General features: G+C 44.1%; 1 protein-coding gene across 1 annotated transcript; it reads left to right on the forward strand.

Moving 5' to 3' along the window:
* The first annotated feature begins 1,060 nt into the window (after window positions 1–1,060).
* NAA20 (N-alpha-acetyltransferase 20, NatB catalytic subunit) lies at window positions 1,061–12,657 on the forward strand. The gene is made up of 6 exons (XM_080931689.1): window positions 1,061–1,186; window positions 6,253–6,277; window positions 8,884–8,974; window positions 9,582–9,717; window positions 11,772–11,917; window positions 12,187–12,657. Exons 1-6 carry the CDS (start codon window positions 1,134–1,136, stop codon window positions 12,270–12,272), a joined length of 537 nt encoding a protein of 178 aa, XP_080787815.1. The 5' UTR covers window positions 1,061–1,133; the 3' UTR covers window positions 12,273–12,657.
* The last annotated feature ends 483 nt before the right edge of the window (window positions 12,658–13,140 follow it).

Genomic DNA, 13,140 nt, shown 5'->3' on the forward strand with positions numbered 1-13,140 from the left:
GGTCCCAAAGGAGTTAGGGATGTGAGCGCCCTGGATTTTAGGCATCTTGATGAGTTAGATTGGATTGAGCTCAGCAGCACGTTCTCCAGAACCACCCCGACAGCTGTTAAGGAGAAGAGAGGAAATCAGCTTCTCAACCTGACAGTACACAATCTTCTCACTCACTGGGTCTTACGATGTCTGCTAAGGTAGCCACTACTCAAGGAGACGTTTGGTGTTTAAAATGCAGCAGGCCAGATCAAAGAATGTAATTCCTAAACTTAGACTCGATCATCTTTTTATTATTTATTTGAGACAGGGTCACATTATGTATCCTTGGCTGGCCTGGAGCTCACTATATAGGCCAGGATTTTTGAGGCTCACTAGGAATCTATTTGTCTCTGTCTCCATACTGCTGGGATTACAGGTGTAAGGCACCATTCCTGGCTTGATCTCATTAATCATGCATTTTAATAAAATCAGCATTAAAAGCAAATAGTTCTGATCATTTTTCTCTTAGATTAAAATATACTGCAAATATATACATCAGATTTCAACGCCTTATCAAAATGAGATAAGCTATTCAATGTTTTTGTACAGATAATATGATAAAATGTTGGAATGATATCTCCTTCTTTCCTTTCTTCCTTTCCTTCTTTCTTTCTTCCTTCCTTCCTTCCTTCCTTCCTTCCTTCCTTCCTCCCTCTTTCTTTTTCTTTCTCCCTTCTCTCTCTTCCTTCCTTCCTTCCTTCCTTCCTTCCTTTCTTTTTCTTTCTCTTCTTTTAATAATTTTAATGTGCTGGAAAACTCAAGATCACATTTCTGGTTCCTGCAGTGGTTGAGAGAAGAGGCTCTGAGCCATCCTTTTAGCGATCACTACCTGACTAACCCTGTGAAGAGTCTTTGTAGTTTCACCCCAGCATCTTCCTCCTTGTTACTCTGTCTACACTCTGGAAATGGTCTGTAGGCATTGAGTATTAAGGCAATTGCTGATTTTCGCCGCCAGAGAGAGCTGCGACGCTACTCTTGTTGCCCAGCAACCTCTGGTCCGGAAGTAGTTCTTTGTCCCACCCCATGGTGGCCGCGGGCGCGAGTACTTCCGGTAGTGCGGGCGCTGGGTCGCGCTGAGCGGGTTGGAGGCTGGCGGCGGCGCAATGACCACGCTCCGGGCCTTCACCTGCGACGACCTGTTCCGCTTCAACAACATGTGAGTGAGGCACAGCCAGCCTCTGTCCTGGCGGCGCGGGACGGGGTCAGCCTCGCTGGGCTGTGGGCGGGTGGACGCGGCGCGGGTGCGCTGGCCGGTGACCTTGGCTGAGGCGCGGCGCGCCCGGTGCGCCGGGTGATGCGGAGATGGGCTGGACACCGAGCGCCCGCTCCCTGAGGCGGGCTCCCTGCGGAGGGCGGGCCGGGAAGGAGCGCGGTCCTGGTTAAATTGTATCCCACTGAAGTAACCTTGCGAAGCTCCGGGCCCTCTCCGCAAGTTGTGGTTTGTGCTTGGTAGTTACAGTAGCAGAGCGCCTAAAGTAGTCTGCCTTTTTTTTTTTCTTGAATAAAGACAGGGTCTCACTTTGTATCCCTGGGCTCCTGGAACTGTGTAGACCAGGCTGGCCTAAAACTCACAGATCCGTCTTTCTAGTGCTGGAATTAAAGGCATGCCCCACCACACCCAGCTACATTACCTTTTTTTGGGAGGGGTTGGGGATCCACTGCACTCAGGAAACCCCGGTGCTGTGTGGTTTCTTTTCAGTCCAGGTTTAAAAGACCCGTGTTTTGCCGTTCTCCCCTTCTCGCTTTTTTAAAAGAAAATTTTAATTTGGAAAATCATGGCCATTGAGAAAGCTAAGCATTTCACCGGCAACTCCTGTAGATACATTTTTTAGACCTCGATTTTGTAGACCTCGATTATTTGCTGGACATAACGTAGACGTACGAACCGGATGGTTCAGGTAGCAGAAGGGAAGAGACTCTAGGATGACATAACTGTGGACATTTCGAAGAGGGGATGAACTTTGATGAAGGAGATTTGGCGAGGAGGAAGTTCCGGGAAGGGCTGCAGGTGAGAAAATGGGAGTGTGAAGCAGGGGCAGGCCTTTGCTTCAAGTGAAGCCAGGTTTAATTACTATGTTAATTGGTTCAGATCCGACCCTTAGGTCCAGCGTGTGTCGAATCCTCTCCGAATTTAATACTTGTGGCAGGCGCTCTGGAATGATAAGCTGTTTAATCTTTATAACTTCTGTCATGTGCTGATGTCCTCAGTTTCTGGGCGAAGGAAGGGGTTTCGTGCGCGCGCGCGCGCGCGCGCGCACACACACACACACACACACACACACACACACACACACACACACACACAGAGAGAGAGAGAGAGAGAGAGAGAGAGAGAGAGAGAGAGAACCCTGACAGGATAGGTGGAGATTGGCCCTGGTGGTTGTTAACAAAATTGGCCTCATGGAGCTGGAGAGAGACGGTTCAGTTGTTAAAAGCACTGGCTGCAGGGGTTCACCACACATGGAGGTTCACATTTGACTGCAATACCAGTTCCAGAGACGCTGGTTCCTTTTCTGGCTTCAGTGAGCACCAGGTATGCATGTGGGGTATATACACAGGTACACGTACACCTATTAAATAAATGAAAAAAGACCCTAGCACTCAGGCCGAGGTTTGGGGCTCAAAAGTCTGAGGTCCTTTGGTATCCACAGGAGATTACTTCTAGTATGCACCAAGATTCAGTGATGTGTAACCTCCTTATTATGCAAATAACCAGGCACTTCCACATCCTGTAAATTAGATAACTTACCGTACAGTGTACATGTTTTATAAGTACTTCCAATACTGGTGTATTGGGGAATGATGGGGAGGGTACAGGCACATGGTGTTTAAAAGTTCTTCAGTCTGATTGATTAGAGGTGATAAAGTAGCAGGTAATCCATTGAGGTCGCCTTGGCTTCTAGGGTGATCCTGGGAGATGCTGTGTAAATGATGCAGTGCCTGAACTTAAGAAATACACGGGGGCTGGAGAGATGGCGCAGTGGTTAGAGCGATGGCTGCTCTTCCAGAGGTCCTGAGTTCAAGTCCCAGAAACCACATGGTGGCTCACAACCATCTGTAATGGGATCTGATGCCCTCTGCTGGTCTATCTGAAGACAGCGACTGTGTGCTCATACACATAAAATAAATATATTAAAAAAAGACAGGTAAATCTTGCATATGAAGCTTTAGGAAGAGACAGTGGCTTCATCTGGGAATGGATAAAGCAGAAGGAAAATAGACACGAACAAGTATTAAGCTCACAGGTGATGATGCCTCCTCTTGTTAATGCCAGTAAAGGAGCCCCACTTTCTCATCTTATTAGTAGGCCATGTTAGGAAATAGTGAGTCACCAGGTTAGAAGCTAGAGTAAGAGATGGAGAGGCCAGTCTGAGGAAGAAGGAAAGCTGGGGTGGGACACAGAAGCTGACGAACAGAGGACTCGAAGCAGGAGGAGTGCACTGTCATGAGGTGTCGGTGGCTTCTCTTTGCGCTCCCTTCAGGAGGCACAGTGGCAGGTGCACACAGGAGAGAATTGTAGGAGACTCCTTGGTGGTGAGAAGAGGGAGGGGTCTGCTACCCTTAAAATGGCAGAAAAGCAAGGAGTGTCTCGGTGCATGGGCTTCTGGGTTGGCAGAGTCAGCTAGAGGCCTTGGGCTGTTTTCTTACAGTTGCTGCTTTTTGCATTTTCATGTGTGTAATAGAGGAAGGGCAGAGACAGTTGAGGTGAGCCAAACATGGAAAGTAGAGGGTTGGGGTGGGGGTAGGGGTGTCTCTAGAAATATTTGTGTGTCTGAGTACACTGTCGCTGTCTTCAGACACACCAGCAGAGGGCATCAGATTCCATTACAGATGGCTGTGAGCCACCATGTGGTTGCTGGGAATTGAACTCAGGACCTCTGGAGGAGCAGCCAGTGCTCTCTTTCTCCAGGGCAGGGCCACAGCATGGAAGCCCTCAGGATTGGTTCGTGGCATCTAAGGTCAAAGCTGTTCTCACAGCGAAGACCGGCTGTGTTGTTTTGCCTACCACATTTATAGGTGTGCAGTCTGAATAGTGAGAACTGAAGAAGAGAAACTGCAATGCCGATGTCACTAGGTTTTATGTGTTTTTTTACATTACTATTTCTTGGTGAAATTATTCATGTTAACATGTAATTATTTTTAAAGGAGTGATTTAAAATTGAAAATATTTTATTTTGCTTTGCTAAAGGGTCGCTGCTTTTTTAAGATTTCCTTGAAGGGACACTATCCCTGGGCAGTATCCCGTTCAGCTGGGCTGGTGCACATTGTGCAGCAAGCAACCTCGACCAAAAGAAATAGGAGGGAAAGGCATGTTGATGCGCATCTGCTATTATTTTTTTTAATTTTATTTATTTATTACATATAAGCACACTCTAGCTGTCTTCAGACACATCAGCAGAGGGCATCGGATCCTATTGCAGATGGTTATGAGCCACCATGTGGTTGCTGGGAATTGAACTCAGGACCTCTGGAAGAACAGTCAGTGCTCTAACCACTGAGCCATGTCTCCAGCCACCCTATATGCCAGTCTTATGGAGGCTCTTCCTCAATCAAGATTGTCTCTTCCCAGATGTCTAGGTTTATATTGACCAAAGCCAATCAATACACAATAAGTAAATACAATAGGTCTGTCTCAAGTGTAAAGTAGGTTTTGCATGGATTAAACACAAAGCTCCCAGTTCCCAGTAATGCATTAGTGTCACGTTAAGGAAAGGAAGAAAAGCACTTCGCCTTGCTGTCATTTTAGCAAAAGCAGGTCCAGAACTGAATTCTCTACTTCATGATCCCTTAACTAGTACACAAGTCTTCTTTTCTGCCTGCTCAAATGCTGTCTTGTGAAATTTGTCCCTGCATTTGTGTTCAGTTTCTGTCCTTCACAAAGGGCTGGACTCTGTTTATTGAGCAGCACAGAAAGCATCACATGGGGGAAAGAAGGGATTCTTTACAGAATCTGTAACAGTTTCACAAGGGATTCAGTCTCTGACTCCAACTGATCCCAACTGATCAGGACAACAAACAGCATCACACACATCACTGTATATCAGCCAGTATCCAAACACTGTATCCGTGTTTATGAAGGCTATTCATCTTAGAAGATTGCTTTCAACCTCTGTATTTGCTGCTTTCTGTAAGTGATACACATGCACTCTTCTGGGTCAGGAGGATGGAAGAATATTTAACTTAAGGTTAAAGCCATTAGGTTTTAAAAGTTGATTACAGGGAAATCCAGGGCAAGTAAGTTGATTGTTACCATGTCTCATAAAGGCAGGTTAAGCACAGGCTGAAGACACAGTAGGCTACCATGTGTAGGTGATTTCAGGGTGCATTAACAACTCTGGTTGTGAGGTCCAACGGAAGTACCAGTCCTTTAAAAGAGGTATTTCCATAATACTCTTATCACCACAGGTCTTGGAACCTAAAGGCCGAGAACTCCTGGGCTAGACGAATGCAGGGTGACTGCCTGACATCCTTCAGTCTCAGAGATTGACAAGAGAGGGAGACAGTTGAAAAGACTGACTAGGAAAGAGACAGGGACAGCTGGTTGGAGATGGTTCTCAAGAATGCAGAATTTGGGCTTGTGTGATGGGACATGTTGGGTAGTTCTCATAGCACCAGGGTTTCGCTGACAGGAGGGAGCAGTGTGGAAGGAAGTGAACTTCAGTTGAAAGTACATGGGGTCTGTGAGGATTTGTAGGAAGAGAATAAGAGGAGGCAGGGGAGTGCTCCCATACACTTTGAGAAGGGGAAATTGTAGGGGAAGGCCCAGGGCCAGACAGGGATGGTGGAATGGGGAGTGGACAGTTGGACTGGCTGTACACAGGAGACACACGCCTAACTGGTCCTCATGTTTGTAAGAATCTGATGGAGTAAGCTATAACTCTGCTTATAAAGAGGCAGTTCAGTGAAAAAGTAGGGATCTCTTTATTGGTGCACATACGGCCCTGGGTCATTTAAACCATCTTTGGCTTTTAGGTTGGTTCCAGAGTTGTAGAAGAGCATTTTGTTTTTTTGTTTGGTCAGTCTTTTGAGACAGGGTTTCTCTGTGTAGTCCTAGGTGTCCTGGAACTTGCTATTGTAGACAGGGTTGGCTTTCCTTTGCCTCCAGAGTGTTGGGATTAGAAGTGTGAATCACCATGCCCAGCCCATAGTTTGTTTTAATTAATATAATCTTTTACGTTGGGCTCAAGAATTCTTACTCTTGCCATTTCTTGTTTCTTTCAGTAACTTGGATCCACTTACAGAAACTGTATCCTTTTTGAGAAAAAAATAAAATAAAACTAAGGATTATTTGTGAAGATCAAATTGGAGAAACAGAAGAAAAAGATGAGTTCTGGAAACTGTTTTAAGGAATAGGTTTTGAACAGCACAAGCGACACTGAGCAATTACAAAGCTGAGTGGGAGTGGCCTTAAGATAATGACGGTAAGACTCACTCACACTGTGGCTCTACTGGTCACCTTCCCACAGTAATCCTGGCTTGTACAGACAGCAGCAGCAGTACAGGTAGGCGGGGCCCGTCTCCCTCTGCTGTGAACCAAATCTAGAGAGGGTAAGTGGTTCCATGTTTCCAGGAGCCCTGCTGAAGAGAGCCAGGGTCTTTCTGGCATCGATGGCTTCCAGAACAAGTGTCTTCATATGTGTTTGGGGTGTGCAGTCAACAGGGGAGGGGATTGCTTTGGGAAGCACTGCACAGCCCTTCTCTCTCTCTCTCTCTCTCTCTCTCTCTCTCTCTCTCTCTCTCTCCCCCCCCCCTCCCTCTCTCCCTCCCTCCCTCCCACCCTCCCACCCTGCCCAGTAGAAAATGAGCAAAAACGTGTCAGGGTGTTGCTGACGGTGCTTCAATAGTAGATCAGTGGCTCACAGCACAGATAGGATGCTAACACCACGTTCCACTCACTGACTGCTGCTGGGAGTAGCTGGTAGCTTACTGCAGGGCAGGAGCTAATGAAGCGTTAGTGCAGTCTCACCAGTCAAAAGAACCCAGTTTAATGCATTAGATATCCAGAATTTTGAAAAGATACAACCCAGTACTGCTGCTGGTTAAGTAAGGTGCCTTAGAAGCTGCTGGTGCCCTAGTCATCTGGCATAGTCTTTCTGAAAAGCATTTAGCAGTAATGCCATTTCCCAAAGACTGAAAATAAAAGCCAACAGGCAGTTTACTCCAGGGATTGGCAAATATAAGGAGCATCAACCAAATCTCGCTTACCACTCATTTCTTAAGCATTGTTTTACTGGGGTACAGCCATGTTGTTAATTAACATACTGTCTGTGGTTCTGAGTTTGGGTAGACAGACTACCAGTCCCAAATACCCCATTTTATTGTCCCTTTAAAAAAAGTGACATTATAAAAGTTATTTTAAGAGAATTATATTAAAAAATTGGAATATCATTCACGTTTACCAATAAGGAAATGATAAGCCGTCTTCATCAAGGACATAAAGAATCTAGACTTTAGAGATTAGAAATCACCTAGCTGTCTCCTGGAGAGGGACGAAGTATTTTAAGTCATGTCCTCATGCAAAGGAACACAGCCACAAACAGTGGGATAGAAAAAACAAAAAGCCCCCAAAGCTTACATGAATATGTAGAATTTTCAAGAATTGCGTATCACAAACATTTTCCCTTTGGGAAAATAGTAGACTACAAATTAACCTATACTTTGACCATATGAGGCCTAGTGTTTATGTAGGGAGTGGGGATATTGACGGGAGTCATGGTAGTAGTGTCAGTTGCTGGATGGCAGAAGACCAGCTGGCCTGTCCCCTGAGTTCTGCAGGAAGGGGCTGCCCTTCAAGGCTAACATGGATGACAGTCTCCTGGGAACGTTTTAGTAGAGCGTGTATTAATTGTGTCTTATGTCATTGACATAAGGTGAAACAAACATGGTAGTGAATCATAGCAGTAAGGACACCTTGGTGTTGAAGAGGAACCATCATTCATTCTCTGTAAGAGGGCCTCACCTTGTGTCCCAGTTTGGCTTCAACTACAGATGTTTCTGCTGGAGTCCTGGGTTACAGGCACATGCCAGGCCAAGTGGGCATTTTCTCTGAACATAATTGATTCCTTAATAAATTTAATAGTTGTGCAACTGTAGTCAAAGTAGGAACTAGCCATTGAATTTTCCGGTGTAATTCAGAAAATACAAATGTTCCCTGTGCCAAGCAGTTGACCGAATAAATTTGAGAGTCTGAATTTCTAGGGGCAGGGTAGATGGACCATGAACAGGAAGTATCTTAGACGACAAATGGCACACATAACACAGGTACAATCTGATCAGTATGGTGGCAGACTGAACGAGAGTCTGCTTTCTATTAGGTGGCATCATATGCATTCTACATCTACATGATGTGCTGCTGTAAACACTCCATTTTGTGGCATTAGAGAAATTAGTGTGCTACGTGGAGTATAAAGTAACAATGTTTTTGCACGAGAAGGTGGGGGATAGAGGTGAGAGGCTGGCTCGGCTGTCTTTTCTGATCACTCTCCATGTACACAGCTTTCCCCAGGTGCTGGGATTACAAGCAGGCAGCCAGGCCCATCCAGCGTTTATGTGAGAACAGGCATCTGAGCTCCAGTCCTCAGCTGACAGCACTTTATCCCCATGCCGCCTCTCATAGCCTCATGGTAGTTTTTGTTTTGTCTCTACATCTCCCTGGCTGTTCTAGGACTGTGTAGACCAGGCTGACCTCACACTCAGAGATTTGCCTTCCTCTGCCTCCTAAGTGCACCATCACACCTGCTGTCTGATACTGTATTTTGAAATGACTACCCCTCCACCCAACCCACACAAAAATACCCTGTAACAAGGAACCTTTTGCTCTTTATTACGGCTCATATTCCTTAACAGCTCTAGTATGGGATTCCTTTTTACTTACAGTACCTTGCACACTGGCCAGAGTATTTCATCGTTGCTGAGGCGCCTGGCGGGGAACTAATGGGTTACAGTAAGTACAGTGCCACTAGTACTTTTTTGGGTGAGTAAAGGTTTTAATACAGGTTTCAGTCTGCCCTACTTTAGAATTGGTGTAAATCATGAAAGATGGAATTTTATTTTCAGGTCAATGACAGCTTTGTGTCCAGCCTTGCACTAGGCCAAGAGATACAGCAATGAACCTCAGAAATGATTGCAGTCTTTGTGGCTGACTCCCTGTTAGGTTTCTGAATGGTTACTTTGTATATAAGGCGGTGATTAAGGCATATCCATTTAACCAACTGCTAACAATCTGTGGGAGCTATGAGTTGCTGCAATCATACATACATTGTAAATGTAATTTTAAATGTAGCTATTTAAAAAAGAAACCTAAATTTATTTCAATGTATCTTATTTGAACAAAAAGTATCCTAGTCTTTGTTCTTGGTTTTTAGTTCATCATTTAAAAAAATGTAAGTCTAACTTTAGAAGTAGATATAGAGTATCGTTTGCAAGTAGCATTTCAGATCAAAGTGTTAATCATTAGCTTGATGACAGTACTTTAAAAGAAACGAATGGCAGACTATGAATTTTTGTGCAAATTGGTGTTTTAATTACTGATTCGATTTTTCTGTTGGTAGTCATGGGCAAAGCAGAAGGCTCAGTGGCCAGGGAAGAGTGGCACGGACATGTCACAGCTCTGTCTGTTGCCCCTGAATTCCGCCGGCTTGGCTTGGCTGCTAAACTTATGGAGTTACTAGAGGAAATCTCAGAAAGGTGAGAGCCTGTTTCTTCTTCTGAGTGTGAACTGTTAGGGCTTTAACAGGAATCTCAAAATGTCAGCTTGTAGGATTACCTACAATTGTGCTAGATTTATAGCAGTACCATTGACGCTCCTTTGCTATTGAGAACATTCATGCAGTGTTTTGTGTCCAACCACAGACAGCTGAGCTAACTGACTAGTTGGACTCAAAGATCAGTCGTTCAAGGAAGATCTTTGGTGTTCTATTCTAACAGCTAGTAGCCATCTACAGAAAAATAGAAATAAAATGTGCCATTTACTACTGAGAGATAAGCATGTAAGTACTAGTTAATCATAGCAAGAGTGAGAAGCCCATTTCATAAAAATTCTGTCATCAAGAGAGTTTTGATGTTTTTCCTTAACATATAAAATAGCCTGTGGCCAGGGCTAAGGCTATGTAAGTTTATAAAGATTAAGTAAGAAATAGAGAGAATATTACATTATCTTGCAAATTATAGCCAAAAGGAAGTTTATTTCTCATATTGGTAATACATCATAGCTGGATACTTTCTACCATTGTTAAGGGGTCACTGTATATTGATGACTTGCCCTAGTTCAGATCCTCAGAACTCATGTATAAAGTTGGACTTGGCAACATGGAGGGTAGAAGCCCGTGAGCCAGACCAGAGAGAGCTGGTCTTCATAGAACAAGCAAGGCAGGAAGACAAAGTTGTCCTTTGATTTCCTGTGCGCACCACACCCTGCCACATGGATATTTTAAAAACTGAATCCATCCAAGATGTGACAATGATATACCCTGGAAACCAGACAAACTGTTACTCTGAACATGCTTCTTTGTAAGGGCTGTTAGGTAGAACTCAACTAGGACACAGAAGTCAGCAAAGCTTTTCCAGGGCAGAGTCCATTGTGCATAGGTTTTCTTAACAGTTCTTAGTGTGAGGGTGATACAAAAGGAAGTTTGTGAGTCTGCCCTACCTTACTGGTAGTGCCTGGCTTTTTGATATGTAGTGAAGTGGCAATCAGGGAACATTTTGCCCATCAGATGTCCTGTCTTTACTGAAAACCTCCTGACGTGAGTTATGTCAGACTTGCAGTCCAAGTGTGGCAGCTCCCCTGTAACCCTGCATGCAAGGGGACTGTTGAGCATCTGAGGCCAGCTTTACAGTCTTTGGGCTGTGGCATCTTGATAATGTAAGGAAAGGAAGGAAGATCTGAACTGTCACCAGGAGACCAGGGTGTTGGGTAGCAGTCTAGAGAACAGGAGTGAGGGAAGCAGCAAACTGCTGTCACAGATGGAAGACAACCAGAAAAAAGTATTGAAGTTGGCATCAAAAGCATTATATGCTTGAGAAGAGTCTAAGCAAAATCTCCCAAAGAGTACGCTTAACATTTATAAAGCTTTATGGGGAGACAGATGCAAGGGAAAATGCTTGTGACTGGCCTTAGAGCAAATGTAATCACACCCAGAATACTACTTAGATTTAGCTCTGCCCTGTCAGATCCAGTGTGCAGCACAGACTCAGAAGATTGGACCATGCACTGAATGGTGAAATGTTTCCCTGGTTGCTACTTTACTACACACAAAGTCTCATGACCTCAGTGCAGAGACCCTTTTCAGCAGGCTGTAAATGGTCAGTAGATTAACGTCAAGTCAGGTTAGGATTTAACCAAGCTGACCATAACCCTTTACAATAGAACTGGAAATGTTTCCAGAGGTTGTAATTCATACGGTGGAAGGCTACACAAAGAAGGTATTACTGACCAAAAGACAGGATGTCCCCGGCATTCTCCAGCAGCTATGCTTGCTCCTAAATACTAAAATGGCAATAAAAGATGTCTACCATCCCCAGATAGTCACGAACCAAGGATTCTGTTTATGCCACTTTGTAAGCAGGGCTGGCCTCGAGCCCTTTATGTTTGTAGCCCAGGCCAGCCTTGAATGCACAGTTCTCCCTCTTCAGTCCCATGTCCTAGGATCACAGGCCTGTAATCCAGTCGTGCCATACTGCCTAGAGTTCTTACAGTTTTAACATTTCATTTTTCCCGTTTTCTTTTCTTTCTTTTAAAGAAAAGGTGGATTTTTTGTTGATCTCTTCGTAAGAGTATCCAATCAAGTTGCTGTCAACATGTACAAGCAGTTGGGGTACAGTGTCTACAGGACAGTCATTGAGTACTACTCAGCCAGCAACGGGGAGCCCGATGAGGATGCCTACGGTGAGCTTCCTGCTGGGAGTAACTCCAAGAGAAATAGTCACCATAGACTAACCAGCCAGTGGTTAATTTCTATAAGCTATCATTTCATGGTATAGATGTTCTTTTACTAAGAAAGAACATTTATATTAGTTTGCTTCTAGGTGGGAGTCTTTAAGTACATGCATACCACTTAGGACCTCAGGGAGGGCACAAACCTCATGGGAATCCATAAACTCAGTTTGATTTAAGTTTGGACTCAGTTGCTTACATTAGTCTTTGCTTCCTAACAGATATGAGGAAAGCACTTTCCAGGGACACTGAGAAGAAATCCATCATCCCGTTACCTCACCCCGTGAGGCCCGAGGACATTGAATAGCCATAGGCAGTGGTTCTCAGGCAGGCGTTCAGACAGTTTGTGGACATTATCATCTTCACAGGATGATCTTGGAGCTCTATGAGGAGGAAAGTAAGCATTTAAGTCTTAAAGACTTCAAAAATGCAGGCGATAAACTTACTTCGAATCTTATCCTTCCAATGAGCAATAGCATTCATGTTGGAACCGTTTGCCATAGTAAAATTCAGTCAAGGCAGCTAAGTGAGAAGGACGCGGTCCATATCATGGTTGACAGTACATGGAAAGACCCTCCATCCTAAATCCTGTGCCTGAAAACCACTGCTGCACATATATAAATATATATATATTTTATTTTGTATTGATCTGTTAATTGAAGCTTTAAAAGCATATATGAAATGTATAAATCTGAGATGTATAGTAAAACACATTGTTGACTATGAATGTTTTTGTTTTCTTTTAATCAGAATTATGGAGATCATGGTGCCTTTCTTGTTTTATATAGAAAACATCTTTAAATGTACTTTTGAAACCATCCCTGCCTGACATAAACTCCCTTCTTACTGTGTGAAATCTCCCAAGTTCCTACTGATGGTCCCAGATTTTCTCTTTAACAGTGCTCAGACCTTTGAATGTGAAGCTTTAAGAGGAAACAAAATCTAACTCCAAAAGATCATGTAAAGATAATCAGACAGTAAAGAAGTAATCAAAAAAGGCCCATTAAAATATATGTTTGTTGGCATTCATTCATTTTTGAGATAAGCTCTTGCTACATTCCTAGGCTGGCCTTGAACTCAGCTTCCAGTAACCCTCAAGTGGTAGTTGGGACTACAAACATACAGATGTACCATAGCACTTGGTTTAAAAGTTTTTATGTTAGAAAGGTCTTACT

Source organism: Micromys minutus (genome assembly GCF_963924665.1).
Source record: "Micromys minutus genome assembly, chromosome: 17".
Classification (NCBI taxonomy): domain Eukaryota; kingdom Metazoa; phylum Chordata; class Mammalia; order Rodentia; family Muridae; genus Micromys; species Micromys minutus.

Excerpts from the sequence above, each read along its gene's own strand:
- NAA20 (XM_080931689.1), top strand. The coding sequence starts at position 1,134 with ATGACCACGCTCCGGGCCTTCACCTGCGACGACCTGTTCCGCTTCAAC. Across the intron at positions 1,187-6,252 it reads CTGTTCCGCTTCAACAACAT|TAACTTGGATCCACTTACAG; the intron begins GTGAGTGAGGCA and ends TGTTTCTTTCAG. Across the intron at positions 9,718-11,771 it reads CTAGAGGAAATCTCAGAAAG|AAAAGGTGGATTTTTTGTTG; the intron begins GTGAGAGCCTGT and ends TTTCTTTTAAAG.